Raw genomic sequence first — 19,799 nt, 5'->3', positions numbered from 1 at the left:
GTTCTGACTCTCGCCTTTCAAACAGAGGGTCGTGGGTTCGAATCCTACTCATAGCGTGTTTTTCTTCAGCAAGAAATTTATCCAGACTGTGCTGCACTCGACCCAGGTGAGGTAAATGGCAGGAAGTAGTTCCTCAAAAAGCTGTGCGCACCAGAATCTGTAGACTAGCTTAGCCGGTGTAATATAGGAGCGCCTTGAGCACCTAGCAAGGTGGATACGTGCGCTATACAAATTCTATATTATTATTTTATAATTATTATCTTGAGCAATGTCCAAGTACATTATTCTGTGTTATCATGTGGATGGTGTGTGTACCGTTAAAAGATACTAATTGCGTGGAAAATTAATCAAGCCCTTTAAAAAAAATTGGGATGCATACGTAAATAATATTTTTTACAAGGGGAAAATAGTATTTTGATTTTTTTTCAGAAAACTAATTATACTCTATCTACTGCAACAGTTGATGCAGATACATACAATATTTTCTTGAGTAATTGCGGTTTTTCATGATTATTATTGGTTTCCCCCAGAATGGTATAGGCATATAATTGCTTAATATTCTATAGGTAAATCGATTTTTGATTTGTTCGCATTGTTTATTTGATTGGCAGGGATTGGCCTTCACCTCGCTATCACAATAATAGCCGGAGCTGCTGCAATTACGATAATCAAAACGATTCAGATCATAACATAGGAGCTTTCATCGTCATGGCATGATTGCGCATAGCTACATTCAGATTGCGTGTGTGTGGGTATGCGTTAGATGTGCGTTAGGGTATGCGTGTGTATGTTGCTGCGTGCGTGTTTTTAACGTGTGTCGCAGTGACTGGGGTGCGTTTGTGCGCGCGTGGGTGTATGTGGGAGTCAAGTATGAAAGCGCAGTTGTGTATATGCACGTAGTAACTGCGCTATATAAATGGACATATTATTCTTATTTAAAACCAACAAAAAAGTGATAGGTTGAGCGGGGGATACGGTTTTGTGGAATGATCACAATAAAACTAATAGCAAGATAATGGCGTTAGTATAACAAATTGATGAGCAACATTATTAGTTAAATACAAGACTATAATTATTTAGGAACTGTTCGTGTGTGTATCTTGGGATTATGCGTTTGTTAGTATTGTATGCGTTTACTTTCACGGATAATAATTTCCGATAATTACTTCAGGCAATTAAAAAATCTTCTTTTTTTTTACAAAGCGCTTTTGATACACTGTTTAATGAAATGAATTCCTTGATTTGCATGGATGGCGAAGCGTTCCATCGGGGAAGAATTCATAAACAGGGGGGGAACCGTGGAAGGTAACTTATCGCTGTTTTTCGTTTCCTTAGACACGTTTAGGGCCAGAGGGGCCTTAATTCATCAGAGGTGTTTTCTTACCCTTAGGCCTGTCCTACTGAAAGGATGTCTTTAATGAAAATATGAGAGAGGAAGCTGTCGTTTCAATGACTTCTTTTTCCATTAACAAGATATACAGAGTCAGGCAGAGAAACCCAATGATGTTGAAAAATGTCATTGTCGTAGAAGTGAAGCGTGGAGGTGCCGTGGTCAAGTGGTCTGAGTAGACATATGAAGTCCGAGGTTCGATCCCCAGCCACGGCACATATGCTATTATCATTCTTGGTAACTATGCGTACGATTGGTTTTGTTTTAATAATATTAAGGTGTATAGCCAATTTAATCAAAACATTCCGTCATTCGATTAGTAAAGTTTTTATTCATAAAAGTCCCACTAATTGTTTCATCTACACTTTAAGATCTATAGTCGATAGAACATCTACACTTTAGTATCTTCAATAGATCAAACATCTACACATTAACGTCTTCAGTCGATAAAACAACTACACGTTAACATCTTCAGTCGATAAAACATCTACACTTTGACACGTACAGTCGAAGAAACATCTACACTTTAACATCTCTAGTCGATAAAACATTTACACTTTGACACATACAGTCGAAGAAACATCTATACTTTAAAATCTAGAGTCGATAAAACATCTTCAATGTAACCTTTAGAGTAGATAAAACATCAACACTTTAACGGCCACAATGGATAAAGCATTTGCACTCTAGCATCTACAGTTGATAAAACATCTCCACTTTGCATCTATAGTCTATGAAACATCTACATTCTAACATCTACAGTTGATAAAACATCTCCACTTTGCATCTACAGTCTATGAAACATCTACATTCTAACATCTCTAATCGATAAAACATCTCCACTTTGCATCTACAGTCGAAAATACATCTACACTTTAACATCTACTGTCGATAAAACATCTACACTTTGACACCTACAGTCGATAAAGCATCTACACTTTATAAGATATGTAGTCAATGAGACATTTCCAGATGATCTTTGTAGGTTTGCATGGTGGAGTTTGTAACGTGGAGAAGGTTTACGGTTCACCATGTGTAATATGAAGAAGGGAAGGAAATACAGGCAGAAAGATTGAAATCGGAAGACGAGATAGAATGAACAGAGAAAATTAGAAGTATTCTTTTCTTGAAAGTGAGTGAGGTCCTGAAAAGGAATGTAAAACAGATGAGATGAGCTGAATATGGCTTGAGTAGCGATGGTTTGAGTAGTAGCAGGTTTAAGTGAAGAGAGGTTACTCGATGTTTCGGGCAGGTTGAATGTCCGTCTTCAGTCAACCTGCCCGAAACGTCTTTCAATTTCAATCTTTCTGCCTGTATTCCTTCCCTTCTTCATATTACACATGGTGAACCGTAAACCTTGTCCACGTTAAGATATTTCCACCTTTATCTACAAAGCATAATTATAACCATGATAACTGTTTTGTGAAAATCAAGCGAAACTTTTAAATGCCATAACTTTCTTTACACTTATTTTTTTGGGGGGTGGACTTGTCCTTTAAAAATACTTTTGGGCTGGCACAAAGTGATATACATGTTCATTCTGTTTGTCATGCGTGAGAGCTATTTTGGCACTCAGATATAATTCGTCGATGAGCTTTATTACCGTAAACACGTTAAACCTCCAGTATGGTTCTGATTGTAGCTGTGATACGATACGGGTGACAAGATATTGTTTAATGCAAAAAGACTAACGACCTTGACATTTTATCGACAATAGTCGAAAAAAAATTTCATGTAAGAATGGATTCTGCCTTTTATTTCATAAGTAGGATATTCTGCTGTAACAGATATGATAGAATTTAGAGATCTTCATTGGGACTCTGAAGTCGCCATTATCAAATCTTTATCCCTCAGGGTTAAAATATTGAGGCAACATTGACTTTCATACATGATTTGTATTTATTTTTTTTAATTAGAAATAATCCACAAATTCTCTCAAAAATTCAAAGTAAAAATTGTCCATTTCGTTTCTCCTAATGCAGCCTATATAAAGTAGTCCAGGATAGGCCCCATAGAGAAGGGGTCGAACCTTGTTTTTTTAGATATACAATGATTTTTGATGGTTTCTTGTCAATTCGAGGGTGCTGATTCCGAATCTGAATGATGCCACTCTTGTAACCTTGAGCATTTTCCGCAAATTGGCAAAATCCAATATGGCCGCCAAAAAATGCAAATTACCCATGAAAATCATAGAATTGCCCACACATTAGCTATAAAATGCATGTAGTTGTTGTGCAGAAGTGAAATACCCGTTGTAAAAGCGATATTTGATAAAATATTTATTTTATTGATATTCAAAATGGCCGCCATAACCCCTGTATACCTTATTATGTGGAATATGAATGGGGATTTTTTTTTTAACAAGAGCACTATTATTGCATGTGATTGTGACCTGCGAGTGGACTACTGTCTGAAAACATGACTATTAACAAAACTATGTCATTTGTATACTATCTAATGTGATAAATGCTGTATTATGATATTCAAAATGACTGTCATAGACCCATTATAAAAGGGGACAAATAATTTTCAAAACCTTTGAATTTGTTTGACTTTAAAATGCCAATAACTGCGAAATATTGGTGAAACACTGTCTGACAACAAGGATTTCTAACGAAACATATAATTTCCCTTGCAATTTCGGTAATTATGCTGCATTTTGACATTCAAAATGGCTGCCATAGGCCCTATCTGTATTATGAACAAAGCGAATGAAGAAACTAATTTTCACAAGATTAAAAACAGTAAAATGAATGTAATTGTAATCTACGAGTGAAATATTGTCTAAAAACATGTTTTCTAGCGAAACATATCATTTCCTTTTTCATGTATGAGATAAATGCTGTATTATAAAATTCAAAATGGCCCCTATGGGCCCTTACAGTATTATCTACAATGTGAATGGGGACAATTACTTTTGAAAGAATTAGGATTTGCCTGACTATGAAATCCATATAATTCTGTTGTATAAGGAAAATATTGTTTGAAAACGTGATTTTTTTTATAAATATAACATTTCCTCTCCCATGTAGGTGATAAATACTGTATTTCGACTTTCAAAACGGCCGCACAAGCCCTTATAAATTCTGTAACATGCGTATAGGGAAACTAATAATCACCAGAATGAGAACCAAAAACGCACGTAATTATGTGATGTATAGGTAAAATTTGGTCTTGAACATGATTTCTGACTAAATACATCACATAATGGTTAAGAAGGTAATAAAGGCCTTACTTTAAAATTCAAAATTGATGTAATAGCCAAAAGTAGTATGTACATTGTAACTGGGGACAGCTAATTTTGACAGAATTTCTACTACGAAAATGGCTTAATTTTGATATAAGTGTTAAGTATTGTCTAAACCCAATGATTTCTAACGAAATATATCATAGCTTGTGTCATAAAGGTGATGAATGCTGCCTTTTAAAAATGAAAAATGGCCGCCTTCATAGTCCCTTATCTTAATATGTAAAATTTGAATGGGGAAAGATAATTTCCAAAAAAAAAAACATATTGCAGCCATTTTGAATTTTGAATATAGCATTTATCACCCAAATAACATAAGAAATGATCTATTTGGTTAGAAATCATATTTTCACCCATACATGCAACACCATTTTAGTCAAGCAAAGCCAAATTCTGTTAAAATTATATGTTCCCATTCACAAAGTACATAATAGGCCTACCGTTAGGGCCTGTAGCGGCCATTTTGACTTTCAAAATACATTATTTATCACCTACATGGCAGAATGAATGATATATCTTGTTAAAAATTATGTTTTCAGACAATATTTTACTCTTAAATTACAATTATATGCATGTTATGGTGCTGACTCCTGTGAAAATTGGTTTCCCAGATCGATTGTACATAATACAGTCAATGTCTTTTGGTGGCCATTTTGATAGTGAAAATGCAATATTTAACACAAATATGAAACCCTTAATAATATATTTCGTTGCAAATTATATTTGAAGACAGTATCCCACTAATTTACCACAAAAAAATGCGTTTTAGTGCTCACATTGTGATTGTTTTTGTCCTCTCTCACATCGTAAATCATAATTCTAGGGCCTTTGGCGGCCATATTAAATATCAAAATACAGGGTTTATCACATACATGGCATGTTAAATAATAAATTTCGTTAATAATGTTTTTAGTCAGTATTCCACTCGTTTATCTTAACAAAATGCATTTTAGTGCTCACTCTTGTGATTGTTTTGTCACCATTCACATTGTACATAATATTGTTAGGGCTTTTGGAGGCCATTTTGAATATCAAAATACAGGATTTATCACATAACTGACATAACAAATTATATATATCGTTAGCAATCATGTTTTCAGACATTGCTTCACTCATAGATTATAATTACTTGCATTTTCAGTGCTCAAGTTTGTAAAAATTAATTTTCCCCATTCATGTTGTACAGGGGTCTATGATGGCGGCCATTTTGATATCAAGAAAATAAGTATTTTGACAAAAATAAATTTTTCAGATATTATTTCACTCCGGCAGCACAATTGCATGTACTTTATAGCCAATGTGTGGACAATTTTATGATTTTCATGGGTAATTTGGATATTTTGGCGGCCATATTGGATTTTGCCAATTTGCAGAAAATGCTCAAAGTTACACGAGTGGCATCATTCAGATTCGGAATCAGCACCCTCGAATTGACAAGAAACCATCAAAAAACATTGTATATATAAAAAAACAAGGTTCGATCCCTTCTATCCTAGACTAAAGTGGTGATTCTTTTCAAATATTAACTATTTATCTGAAAAAGGTTTGCCATTGACCCTGAAATGCCTTATCGTCATAGCCAATTACAGATAAACCTCTTTTGGGCAACCGATTTTAATGAAATCATTTTGAGCGATTTAATATTAATGTTTTACATTGTCATAAAATGCATACTATGTTACTTAAATAATATTTGTTTTTAGACATGAAAAGACATCAAATGAAATAAACAATGACACACCCTTTACGTGACCTCCTTTTGTAAATCCAATACGATCAGTTTATACTTCGGCAGTGATTTCGTAAAATTTTTGGTCCATCGGGTGGGGGGGTCAGGACGGCCATCTCCCATAGATTGATGTACACAATTTTCAAATCAAAGAGGGGCACGTCGCCTCCCAACCCCTCCCCCCCCCCCCGATCGCCGCAAGTGATGAGTTATTTACCGTTTTCCTGACCTGGGGAGCGTTTCATCAATATTTTCATCCGACAAGTCCTTTCATGAAACGCCCCCCAGATCGTTAAAACGAAAGTGGAATGGGTTTTTGTGTTCATTTTACCCTCGATTTCCACAATCAGATCCCTGCTAACAGTATTGGTTGTCTTTTTGCAGGAGTACCTGAAGAGTGTTTAAGGTCAAGCGGATGAGAGTGAGATGGGTGTATGTGAGGGATGAGCAATGGGTTTTGGTCTTGCGTGTGTGTGTGTGCGTGTCGATTTGTTGTTTTTGTGTGTGGGTTTTGGTGTGTGGGGTGTATGTGCGGAGGTGTGAGCCCAGTTGTGTCCCGATGTGCCGTGACCGAGCGGTTTAAGGCGCCCAACCATGGTAGTCCAGGGTACGATGCCTGGCACAGCCCTTGAGCAAGGTGTTTTTATCGGCATGGCGCTTTTATCTTGCTACATGCATAATTGATACCAACAAATGCATGTGGTTCGGGTTTTTTTTTTCAAAGTATGTGGGTGAGTGTGTGCGTGAGAGAGTGAGTGTGCGTGTCTACAGACGAATGTCACTGAATGTGGAAATGTGTCTGATAAACTCTGCTTTTTGATAGTCGGTAAGAACTGTTTGAATACTGTAAATTAAGGTGTGTTAGTCTTTGAAAGTGTCAATTCAATTCATATTTATTTCACAAGCTGATTAAAAAGGCTCTTGAAAAACAACATAAATACAGTCAGTGGCGGACCGTGACCCGGAGGAGACAAAGCATTGGAGGGGCACAGCTTTGTTCACAAACAATACAGTGCCGCTCCAAATCATTGTCTCCTCCTGGTCACGGTCCGCCACTGAATACAGTATAAACAGTTCAAAGATAACAATGTAGAGTAGCTCATCACATAATATGTAGATGTTCCATAATGCATTGAGGTAAAATATAATACATGTTAACTGATCATTACAGTGAAAAGGAAAATAGAAATATGTATTAAAAATAATGAAAGGCTTGTGAGGCACACCTAAAAAGGCCTAGAGGTCTGAAGGCCAGGAAGCCTGAATACAAAAATAGCTATAGATAAAAGAAAAGAACACAGGGTTGAAGAAAGAGGCTGAAAAATGGGTCAAGTAAAGAGAAGAGGTGGACGTAAAAGGAAATAAAAGGGAAAGTGAAATATAGGAGAGAAGTGAAGACTAAATTGAACTCCAAAGTAGAAAAGATGAGCAAGAGAGACTGGACAAAAATATGCAAGTATATAATAAAAGGAGACATTCCTTAGGTCCACACAAACCCAGCACAAAACAACTACATACACAAATGGATACCCTGATGTCATGTACATATGCTATTAATCAATGTGAGCTTGTAGAAAAGACTTGTCATATTTCATAAAATATTTATGAATTTGATTTTGAAGAAGTTAAAAAAGATGTCATAGCTGATCTTTTATCGAAATTAGTCACCAATAAATCAACTGGTGTTGATGACATTAGTAGTTCACAACTGAAATGACATTAGTAGTTCACAACCTAAATATGCTAAAACAGAAATAACCCCTCAAATAACAAAATTGATATATATGTCATTCAACGAGGGATTTTATCCAGATGAATGGAAAAGTTCAAAAATTTGTCAATTGTTTAAGAAAAGGGAAATTAATTTGATATGCAATCATAGACCAATTGCAATTTTGCCATTTTATGTGATTAAGGTATCAAATAAAAGAGCAGATATAGAACTTTTTAGGCATGTGATTTTCTTTTTGAAATTCAGATACCCCCCGCCAAATGAGTTTTTGGTAAAATTTCTTCAAATTGTTTTTGCTCACTCATGCGTGAATGAGGAATAATCTAAGTAATATCAGCTGAAAGAGGAGATTCTGAGCTTTAAATGGTAGGTCATTTGTCTATTGCATTTGTGAATAAGTTATGATAAATCATCGTTTAATCTCGGTTTCGTTTTTTCTGGGACGCACTGTATATTGTGATGCTTTTCACTAAATCTAATGCAATTTGTAATGATGAGTAATTTTTATCTAATTACTTTGATGAAACTGGATATAATGCTTATGACCTGAATTCAGAAAGAGATCCTTCAAGACAGAGCTTTGGAAATAGTTCTCCAGTTTTACAGGTATCGTTATCTTTGTTTTTAACTTCTTCCTGAGTGATCAGATGAATAATATTTAACTTAATGGAAGATGAAAATAAATCAAATTCTGTGGCGTAAACATTTAAACGTTAAAACAAAGGTATTGACAAACTGTATTTATACATTGAAAATGATATTTAGTGGTTTAAGGTCTAACGAATATACGTCTGGTTGCGTAATTATACACTCCCGGTATTAGCAACCGTCTGACCTTTTTTTATCAAAGCATTGGAAAATAAGATCAAAATCAAAGGTTTTGCTCTACACTTTTGTATGATTCTGGGATTTTTTAAATAACAAATTAAAGATTTCATGACATCTGTGGGCAACTGCCCCGCCCCAGTCCACTCTGTAAGTGCATGCGATAAGCTTTGTTATTCGTTATGACCATTCAACAATAAAATGTATAACCATCAGGTGCCGCTGATCATTCTTGACCGGCGCCGATCTAGATTTGGTTGGCAATAGGCCCTTCTTCATTATTCTACCGGCGCCTATTTATTGGAACCAGGGGACGCTGATTATTCTTGACCGGCGCCGATGCGATTTATGACTAAATGGCGCCGATTATTCTTGTCCAGCGCCGATTTAGATTTAGGTGGACCTGATTATTCTTGATCGGCGCCGGTTAAGACTCTGGCAGCGCTGATTTATAACCAGATGGCGCTGATTATTCTTGTCCGGCCCCGATTTAGATTTAGGTGGCGCTGATTATCCTTGATCGGCGTCGGTTAAGAACTCAGGCAGCGCTGATTTTTCTTTACCGGCGCCGATTTATAATCAGATGGCGCCGATTGTTCTTGTCCGGTGCCGATTTAGATTTAGGTGGCGCTGATTATCCTTGATCGGCGCCGGTTAAGACTCTGGCAGTGCCAATTTTTCTTGACTGGCGCCGATTTATAACCAAATGGCGCTGATTATTCTTGTCCGGCGCCGATTTAGATTGAGGTGGCGCTGATTATTCTTGATTGGCGCCAGTTATACGCAGGCATTGCACTGCTGATTATTTTTAACCGGCGAAGTTGTTGGGAAAAGGGTAGTTAAAAGATAAGGAAGATGATATGATTGTGCTTTGCTGGGGGATAGTCTTTCCTTTACTGTTGCTAATATTATACCAGAGTATAATTATTTTTAGCGGCGCCTTTTCTTTTCTTTCCTTTATTTTTATTTTTTAAGCGGCGCCTTTTCTTTCTTTTACTTTTCTTTTATTTTTGGATCCGCCACTGCGTTTGGTATTTAACAATGTCATGAAGTCGTAAAATATTTAGCTGTTTAAATAGAGGGGGTGTGTGCGCACGGAAATCTGCATGCGTGAGAGGTTCAAAGCTGTGGAAGATGCTCTGCCCCATAATATGTTTCCATAATTTAAGTATGGCAAAAACAAAGTATTATATATACAGTACATGAAGTGTTTTTAAAGGTAATACATGCGACAATTAATATATTATACTACAATCTTGACAAAACTTGATTAAGACTGTCTTTGTGACTTTTCCAATTTAAAGGAAAATTAACCTTTGAAACTAGAGAGCTTGTGTGAAAACAGAAAAATAAAATAAACAGTCCAACGAACGTTTGAGAAAAATGGAATAAATAATAACAAAGTTATGACCATTTGACGTTCAGATCATTATTGTAATGGAGATCCTCCAGTTGGCAGTGCGACAAAGATGTGTGATGTCACATGTGAACAACTGTCCCATTACTTTTGTATATATTTCACTTAAACTGCCTTTTTTATCATTTCTATCGTAGATCATATATTCCTTCTATAAGAGGACATTTAATACAGACTTTCAAAGAATACATTATAGATAAAGAGTTTGTATCACCATAAGAAGAAAGAGGAAAAAGAGACATTTTGAGGGTACTTTATCGTCCATCACAGGGAAAGTTGTTCACATGAGACATCACTCACCTTCGTCGCATTGCCAATATGAGGATCTCCATAGCATTAGTGATCGCAATATTCAAATGCTCATAACTTTCTCATTATTTGTCTGATTTTTCTCAAACTTTCTTTGATCTTATTCTTTATTTTTCCCCTTTCCACATAAGCCCACTTGTTCCAAAGGTTTCATTCCCCTTTAAGTTCTGGTCAATAATCACACCAAGAAATTTAATAGAATTGACTCAATAGGATTCGAATTATTATCATTATTTTTATTAATTCTTGATGAAGGCCCAAATACATTAATTTTTTTTTATATTAATAGAGAGTTTATTAGCTTGAAACCATCCTAATAAATTGGCAAGATTAATGTTAATATCTTCTGTGAGTTTTGCAGAATATTTGTTTATTAAGTTTGTGTCATCAGTATATAAAACAGTGTCACAATGTGTTGAAAACTAGCAATATCGTTCACATATAAAAGAAAATACAATGGGCCAAGGATTGACCCTTGCGGAATTCTGCGCTTAACAGTTAATAGAGGGGAGGAATAATAAGTATCAACACACACTAGTGAATTGTCCTCGCCCTTTAAGATAGCTTTTTATTTTAGGGCGGTACCTCGAATACCATACAGTAATACATTTTTTTTTTTTTTGTCATGATGTCGAAATCAAGGGTGTCGAATGCCTTGGAGAGATCAATAAAAAAAGTTTGTACAAAGTTCCTTTTTTTCAAGTCATCCGACATATATTTTATTTATGACATATAAAAGTGCATGTTCAATGGAATTATTTTTACGAAAACCAAATTGGCTCGGATGTAATAACAATTTTTTTCAATAAAGAGAGATAGTATTTCATAAATAAGTAATAAGCATCTAATTTTTGGGGGAAATGGCAGGATAGAGATTGGTCTGTTGTTATTTATTTCGTATTTGTCACCCTTTTTGAAAATTTGAATAATTTTAGAGACTTTCAATTGATAGGGAAAATACCTTTCTTTAAACACTGATTGAAAATATAACATAATGGATTGGCTATGGAAAAATACATGCTTTATGACTTTTGACGATATATCATCAAAACCACTTGAATTGCTATTCTTCATGCTTTTCACATGTTGAATTATTTCGCTGGGGCTAGTAAGGGAAAGGAATATTGAGTTGGGCAAATACATATTTAAATAATCATTAAAAAATTTCGGGGATTGGAATATTTTTATTAAGTTCTGGACCAATATTCTGAAAGTGTATATTGAATAATCCATTTTTTTTATCCTGGGTTATATCACCATTACATTGTACATAACTAACAACATGTGAACCTGAATTTTGTTTAGTGCATGGTTTGATTTTTTTCAAGTCTTTGCTGTGTTTCCACATGCACTATTTAATGCATTATGATATTATTGTCGCTTACTGACTCTAATAAGTGAGTTTAATCTGTTTCGGTAAGATACATACTTTGACCGTTTCAGGGTGGTTGGCTTTTTTTTAAAGAAATTTGAGGTATAATTCCTTCTTTTTATTAATTGATTTAATAATGCCTCTCGTAATTCACGGTTGTCGTGGACATTTACGATTTACAACAATCTGAGGGGGCAAATATTTATTTTATAGCTCCTGAAAATTGCAAAGAAAAATAATGTACGCTTCATTTGGGTCTTCAATTTCAAAAATACCAGACCAGTCGTGCATGCTCGAAATTGCTGAAAAGTGATAAGGTTGACAATTGATAAATTTCGTTTTTGAAGTTTTGTTTTGGGTTGATTTTGTAATTTAGATTCTGGAATATGTAATAAAGGAAAATGGTCAGGTATATCGGAGTATAAAACACCATTGTTTGATTTTTTATTAGAGATTGACAAAAATATTGTCGATGCTTGAAATTGAAGTGGCTGATACACGCGTTCATAAGCGACCCGAATGAGAAAGATGCAAGTGTATCATTAAAGGTTTGAGTGGATGCATGATGAGGTCTGAGTAATTAGAAATTAAAATCACCCATGATATAGATTGGTCTATGTTCTAGGGTTATATGGCATAGACATTGTTGTAAATAATTAATAAAAATATCTGGGTTACAGTCGGGGGCGCGATATATGATCCCTATAATACACGAAGTCTGTTCACGTGTACCTGATAATATTAAGGTTCCATGACATGTGCTCCGGCGACAATTGCTCCGATGGAAAATCTGCACGTTAAGCCAAACATAAAACCTAATCTCCAAAACTCAATAAACCCTAATCCTCATCTTCACATTATTCTGAATAAAAAACTATATTACAATCCTAACTCTTTCCCTATGCCCTCTGAGATATTAAAACCGGAGCAATTGTCGCAGGAGCATAAGTCGTGTCAACAATATTTCTACAAATAAAGTATGATTTTTTTTCCAGAACTAAAATTCAGATCGTCACGTGTATGTATCACATACATATACACAAAAACAAACCCCTCTACCTCGCCTTTGTGGTCTATATTCTTGTAAAAAAAGAGTAATGAGAAATATTATACAAAGCGAAAACAAAGCTCTTGAACCAGATTTCTGTGAAACCATTTATTTGAAAATTGTGTGATAAACTCTGTATTAAATTCATGCAATAGGGGAATTTCTCGGCTAAGCAATGGACATTCATATAGAATATAGACAAGGATGAAGAGTTCTAGTTAGATGTTCTACATATATTATTAAAATAGTCAATTGAGTAGCATTTAAAGCTGTTGTCATTCCTGAAAGCTTCACCAAAATTCGACTCGTCAAGTAGAGAAGAAGAGGATATCTCTAGATCCTCAAAATGTCGACTTTGTAAAGGTAAGCATGAGGAACATGAAACTGCACATACAAATTATTCTTCATTTTCAATGTTATAGAAAGATGGACATGGTGAATATGTATTGATACTGAGTCCTACTTTATTTAGACAAGTGATGTGTGCGATGGACTCACATATATTACAGCTAACAGTATCAGTTGTGTCATTCACATTATTTTTGCAGATAGAGCAAGTGTATAACATGGGCAACACAAATACAAGTACAATACAAAATACAATCACAACAATTACACAGTAAAAGTGAGAAAGATTAACACTACAGGTGGGTAAAATGAAAATACCCGATATACTCTCAAGATATTTAAAAAAATGGAAGATCAATATGTTCATCGTGTACTGTCCAGTCCTAGAGATTCAAGAGATCTTGTTCACATGTGATGAGTTTCTTCACAGTCTTTTTATTAGTGGAGGGTAGTGACATAAATACTCTGCTATCAGTGCTCCAACAAGATAAGATCTGTCAGATGGGACGCTGCGAGAAACTTGCAATTGCAAGTCAATGTTAGCTACTAGAATCAACAACAAGCCTTTCCAATAATCACAAACGTGCAATTGATTGCTGGTCTGCTTGTGCATCAACAAGCATCAAGTGATTTGCTTCAATCATAATTGATCTATCACTTGTTAATTTGCAAATTAACTTTGCAATTGATTGCAAATATTTGTTCCTACACCCCCTAAAGTGTCATGTCTGTAACGTGGACATGGCGGAGTTACCATTTGTCATATTTGTTTTCATCTTTGTTTTGATGAAAAGAAAGTCGGTATAGGGTTGTTTCAAAATCATCTTACCTGTGAAATGAACCATGGCAAGAAGTAGATCCCTGCTGACACTGCGATTGTCTTCGAGATCCTTGTGCACCGTTTCACGTGGAGACTCTTCATAAGATGTAGAGTTCGTTCCACCAATTGCTCCTTGGAAAGCGACTTCTGCGGTTGTTCCTTGACACAACGGCACCAGCAGGAGGAGGCTTCAACAACCGGAGGTTCTACCGGGGATGCGTTTTGGTTCGAGAACCTCACAAGCCAGCGATTCACAAAATTCCGGACACCAAGCAAGAAGCTAATGTAACAAAACATGCCCAAGAGTAGAAGCACGCCGTTAATTGACAATATCAGAATCCCATGGACGCGGAAGTACTGGTAGTGTAATCCGATGCAACGTTTAGTCCTGGACCCTTCCGAGTCGAGTTCAACAATGGTATTTTCTGCTAAGACTTTGGCGAAAGGTGTAAAGGACAAAAGAATGGAAGCCAGTAATACACACACCACGATATATTTGATAAAAGCACCGCTGAGTCGTGTCCTGTACAGGATGGGTTTTCGTATGGCAAGGTAGCGATCAACGACCATCAGGGTACATATGGAAGTTGACATTAACTGGTAGAAGGTCCAACATGCTTGGAAGAGACCACAGATGAAACTGGGCAGTGGTTTTTCGGCTAGATACGCGTAGGCGATGAGAGGGCATAATGAAAGTGTCGAGGCATAATTCACCAGGGCTATACCACCAATTAGGATGTTTGGATTAAACACGTACTTGTAAGAGTGCACTACCAGTAGAGTTAGGAAATTTGTGATGTTGACAATGACTGCGATTGCAATGATGATGGAGGCGTTGATAATATCCATTCTTTCCACGTCCACATCTTTCTCAAATGTCGTAGGGGAGGCGGATATATTCTCAACTGCCATGTCAGGAGAGATCGTGCACAAACGCCAATACAATATAAAATCAGCGAACAACTGGTAGCAGAGGCGAATGACCCGGTGATAACTTCATATCAGAATAAAATAAGCAATCGATGATTAAATACGAGAGAGCATTTCGAGCTTGGCTTATTTCGACTGACTGTGCATCGAGGTAATGAGCGTGATTGATCCCACGCAAGAGATATTGGCGCTATGTCTAGCCAAGGATAAAGTGCTTAATTGTTTGTTGTGAAGTTGTAAGCACTCACGCACGCTGATGAGTTTGATCATGTTGATTGGCCGTGCGATCGTCATCATCAAATTCTGCAGGGTGCACGTGCCTCACGTTGACACGGCCGCGATTCGGCGAATTTATGTGCGCCTCTTTTTTTACCAAGAGCGGAAAAATCTTCATCTACGACGTCATCACTCCGAACTACTTTAGTAACTTCCGCAATTTTATGACTGGGGGATTATAAAATTGTTCTGATTTTACAAATAAGAGATTTAGTGATAATGGGTCAGTAAGATGTTCGTATTAGGTTTGACACGACGTTTGGCATTTTCCTGTAATCCTATTTCTAAAAAATCGAGAAAATGGAGATCGCCAATAATACGAGATCATAATTCTGGTAATTACGTACCATTGAGCTAATTTGGAGCCGTTGTGTATTGAGGGCATGACTTGAAGAGGTCGTCTGACCTAACTGCTTTGCAAAATGATTCAGCTTGTCCATTGATGTTAAGAGGGTTACAATGAATGTTTAATTCCTAATTATCAATTCATTAAATCATAAAAAGAGGGAAATATTCTAAGTATTCGTAGAAATAAAATGGCTAGGAAACTCTGATGATTGGGCTGCTGTTCCCCCAACATTTTTCATAAATATTTTGAATGTTTAAATGACTTTCGTACCTGTTAAATCATTGCATTTTTATATAATTATCGTAGTCTTTCCTTTAGTATCTGTCAGACTTACATTGTTACATTATCTTATTTGTAAGGAGATTTATCTCAATTTTTTTCTCGACTCGTTTTTATTTCAAATAAAAATCTAGAAATAAGGAATTAGCGTTCCATATTTACACAATGTACATCACTCGGTATGAAATCGTAACCCATTATTTCAATCGATATGTCTTTCATTACAATTTAGAATCATTTTTATAATATGCATTATTAAAAAAAAACACCAATATAAATTATTCGGTGTTCATACAACTTTTTTTAATGATAGACAGTATGATATTCTATATTCAAATATTTTGCATAAGATATTACTTTTGGCAAAAAAAAACAATAAATAAATAAATAAACGGACACACAGAAGTCTTTCGACATGCACTCATCGGAGGAAATCGCATGAATGAACAGGCTGTGATGAGTGCATGTCAAAAGCTTCAGTATGTCCATTAAATGTATATATATATATGTGTGTGAGGGTGTGTGTGTGTGTGTGTTGTAATAGGATTGTAGGGTTAAGGGTTGAGGCAATGGCAACCCATTTATGTTCCTTCAAATGAATAATCGATATCAATTGAAGGACTTTCCCTCCCACCAACAACGTGTGTAACCAAGAAAGAAGGTCTTTGTCGACGCACACATTTTACACTTATGTATAGAAGCGAGCGGACATACACACCCACCCGCACACACCCAAGCATCAACACACAATACCATACACACTCAACGCGTCCCAACTCCACCCAAGCATCAACAAAGATACCACCTTTTTTTTTTTTTAACAAGTGCACACCTAGTTACCAAGGATGCGTATAGTCTTTCCATTTATTTGAATGCGGGATGAAAGAGCATTGTCGAGCTCATGGGCATAGATGTCGCGGCCGGGAATCGAAACCCGGACATTCAATGTATGGTCAGGCGCCTCGGCCACGGTACCTACACACACACAATGTGTCCCACCTGCTTACACCAGCACCCACACACACATAATGCGTCCTCATCTGCACACACCACCACTCGCATACGGTACCCCAGACAAACACACTTATGCACAATGTGTCCTCACCCACGCCTAGCACCCACTCACGCAGTGGCGTAGCTACGGGGGGGCCTGGGGGGCACGTGCCCCCCCTGAGATTTGGTGTGCCCCCCCAGGTGCCCCCCCCCCCCCCCTGAAAAAAATTTGCAGAGCAAAAAAAAAGGAGAAAGAAGAAAAAAAAAGGAAAAGAAGAAGAAAGACCGAAGAAAAAAAGAAGAGGAAAATAAAAGGAGGAAGACGAGTGAATGAAATAATGTGAAGGGAAGACTTGCAAAAAAAACCCAAATCTTTCACGTTACTATATAAAACGTTTGCTTGCGCTTCGCGCCAGAATTGCCTGTTCGATGAAATTCATATCTTGCTCAATAGGCTGATATGGAGCAAGTTTTGAAGTCAATATACAAAATATATTTTAGCTCGGACATCGAGCTCTCATCAATTTTTTTTCATTAACAAATTTAAGTGTTCTAGCTGTATAATGTCCCTTTTATAGTCTACATATCAGCATTTTTAAGCTCATGCTGCGAGGTCAAATTGTTTGATTTGCCAAGTTCCTATTGTCTACGTGTATTTCATAATGTTCCATTAAACAAATGTATTCAGACTGCCCAGATTATAGGTCTAAATCTAAAACATGCGCGATAGCCTGCATGTTCTTTATATTAAATGTACTTAAATTATCCAGTTTCACATCAGAATATCAATAATTGTCTGCTCACGCTTCACGATCGCATTATTAATGATACCCAATTAACTATATCCTATTTATGATTTACAAAATATGAATAGAGTGTCCCGCTTTTAGGTCTAAAATCTCAATTTTCTTCCTCTCGCGCTTCGCGCTCGCATCAATTGTTTAGTTACATACCTATCCCATTTATTAATACAAAAAGTGCTTAGAATGACAATTTTTTAGGTCGGAATGTCAAAAAAATTTGCTCGCGCTTCGCGCTCGCATTATTTAAATATATACCGTCTTCGTGGGTACCTGTAAGCAGTCCTTAACAGGTCCCTTTTCGATAATGCTAGAACAGTTAATAAAAATTTCTGCTCGCGCTTGGCCTTCGCAGTAACCATCTAGTTGCATACGAATCTTGTTCAGGATCACACATAACATTGCACAGAATATTACATTTTCAGGACAAAATACATGAAAGTAACCAAAAAAAATCGCTCGCGCTTCGCGCTCGCACTTGTATAAGGCTTGTGAGATTATTTCATGTTTATGTTGTTTTATAAGAATAAAACTAAGAAGTGACTGATCGGGGGAAATATAGGTGAAGATAATTTCGGGCCCCGTCCCCTATTGGCGAGAGTCAGATCCGCCCTTGTGACACATACACACACAACGGAAAAAATGGTGCCCCCCCCCTGAAAAAGCAAGGACCCCCCAGTGCCCCCCCCCCCCCCAGGAAAAAAATCCTAGCTACGCCACTGCACTCACGATACCATAAACACAATGTGTCACACCTACACACACCAGTACCCACACCCTCAATGTGTCCCAACCCACGCACACCCTCTAAAGCACCAAAGCGCACACACTCACTCTGGTCATTCGAATTTACGATAAACGTGGAAATTTCCAATTGGACTAAGCCCGCTTGGTCTATAAAACCCACTTGGTCTTCTTTCCGTTTGAACTTTTCCCACTAGGTCTAATCCTCGTATACGTCTACATACATTTCATCACATTTTATCTAAATTTCCTTTTAGCCCTTTGATTATGCAATACCAATTTCGTCTATTATCCGGTTAGGCAATATACACAGTTCGTCTAATATCCAGTTAGACAATACCCATTTTGTCTAATTTTAATTAGGCAACATCAATTTCAACCAATATCCAGTTAGACGATACCAATTTCATCATTTCCCAGTTAGGCAATACCAATGTCATAATTTTTTCCAGTCAGGCAATACCCATTTCGTCTAATTTATGTTAGGAAATACCCATTTCCTCTAATATCCAGTTAGTTAATACCCATTTCCTCTAATATCCAGTTAGGTAATACCCATTTCGTCTAATTCAATTGAGGCATACCCATTTCATCTAATATCCAGTTAGGCAATACCCATTTGGTCTAATTCCAGTTAGGCATACCCATTTCATCTAATATCCAGTTAGGCAATACCCATTTGGTCTAATTCCAGTTAGGCAGTACCCATTTCGTCTAATATCCAGTTAGGCAATACCCATTTGGTCTAATTCCAGTTAGGCAGTACCCATTTTGTCTAATTCAATTCAGGCATACCCATTTCATCTATTATTAGCCAGTTAGGCAATACCAATTTCATCATTTTCCAGTTAGGCAATACCCATTTCGTCTAATTTCTGTTAGGCAATACCCATTTCGTCTAAAGTTATGCTATACCCATTTCGTCTTATTCCAGTTAGGCAATACCCATTTCGTCTAATTCAATTCAGGCATACCCATTTCATCTAATATCCAGTTAGGCAGTACCAATTTCATCATTTTCCAGTTAGGCAATACCCATTTCGTCTCATTTCTGTTAGGTAATACCCATTTCGTCTAAAGTTTTGCAATACCCATTTTGTCTTATTCAATTCAGGCATACCCATTTCATCTAATATCCAGTTAGGCAATACCCATTTCCTCTAATATCCAGTTAGGTAATACCAATTTCGT

General features: G+C 36.5%; 1 protein-coding gene across 1 annotated transcript in view; it reads right to left on the bottom strand.

Annotated features, from left to right (window-relative positions):
• LOC129275736 (uncharacterized) overlaps positions 1–15,149 on the bottom strand; it is a 32,491-nt gene extending 17,342 nt beyond the window's left edge. Inside the window, exon 1 of the mRNA XM_064109147.1 lies at positions 14,247–15,149. Coding sequence (XP_063965217.1) covers positions 14,247–15,149 — 903 coding nt within the window. The remainder of the gene's footprint in view (positions 1–14,246) is intronic.
• Positions 15,150–19,799: the final 4,650 nt, after the last annotated feature.

This window comes from Lytechinus pictus, chromosome 14 (genome assembly GCF_037042905.1).
Source record: "Lytechinus pictus isolate F3 Inbred chromosome 14, Lp3.0, whole genome shotgun sequence".
Taxonomy (NCBI): Eukaryota; Metazoa; Echinodermata; class Echinoidea; order Temnopleuroida; family Toxopneustidae; genus Lytechinus; species Lytechinus pictus.
Note: the sequence above shows the minus strand (reverse complement) of the source record. Positions and strands in the feature narration are given on the sequence as shown.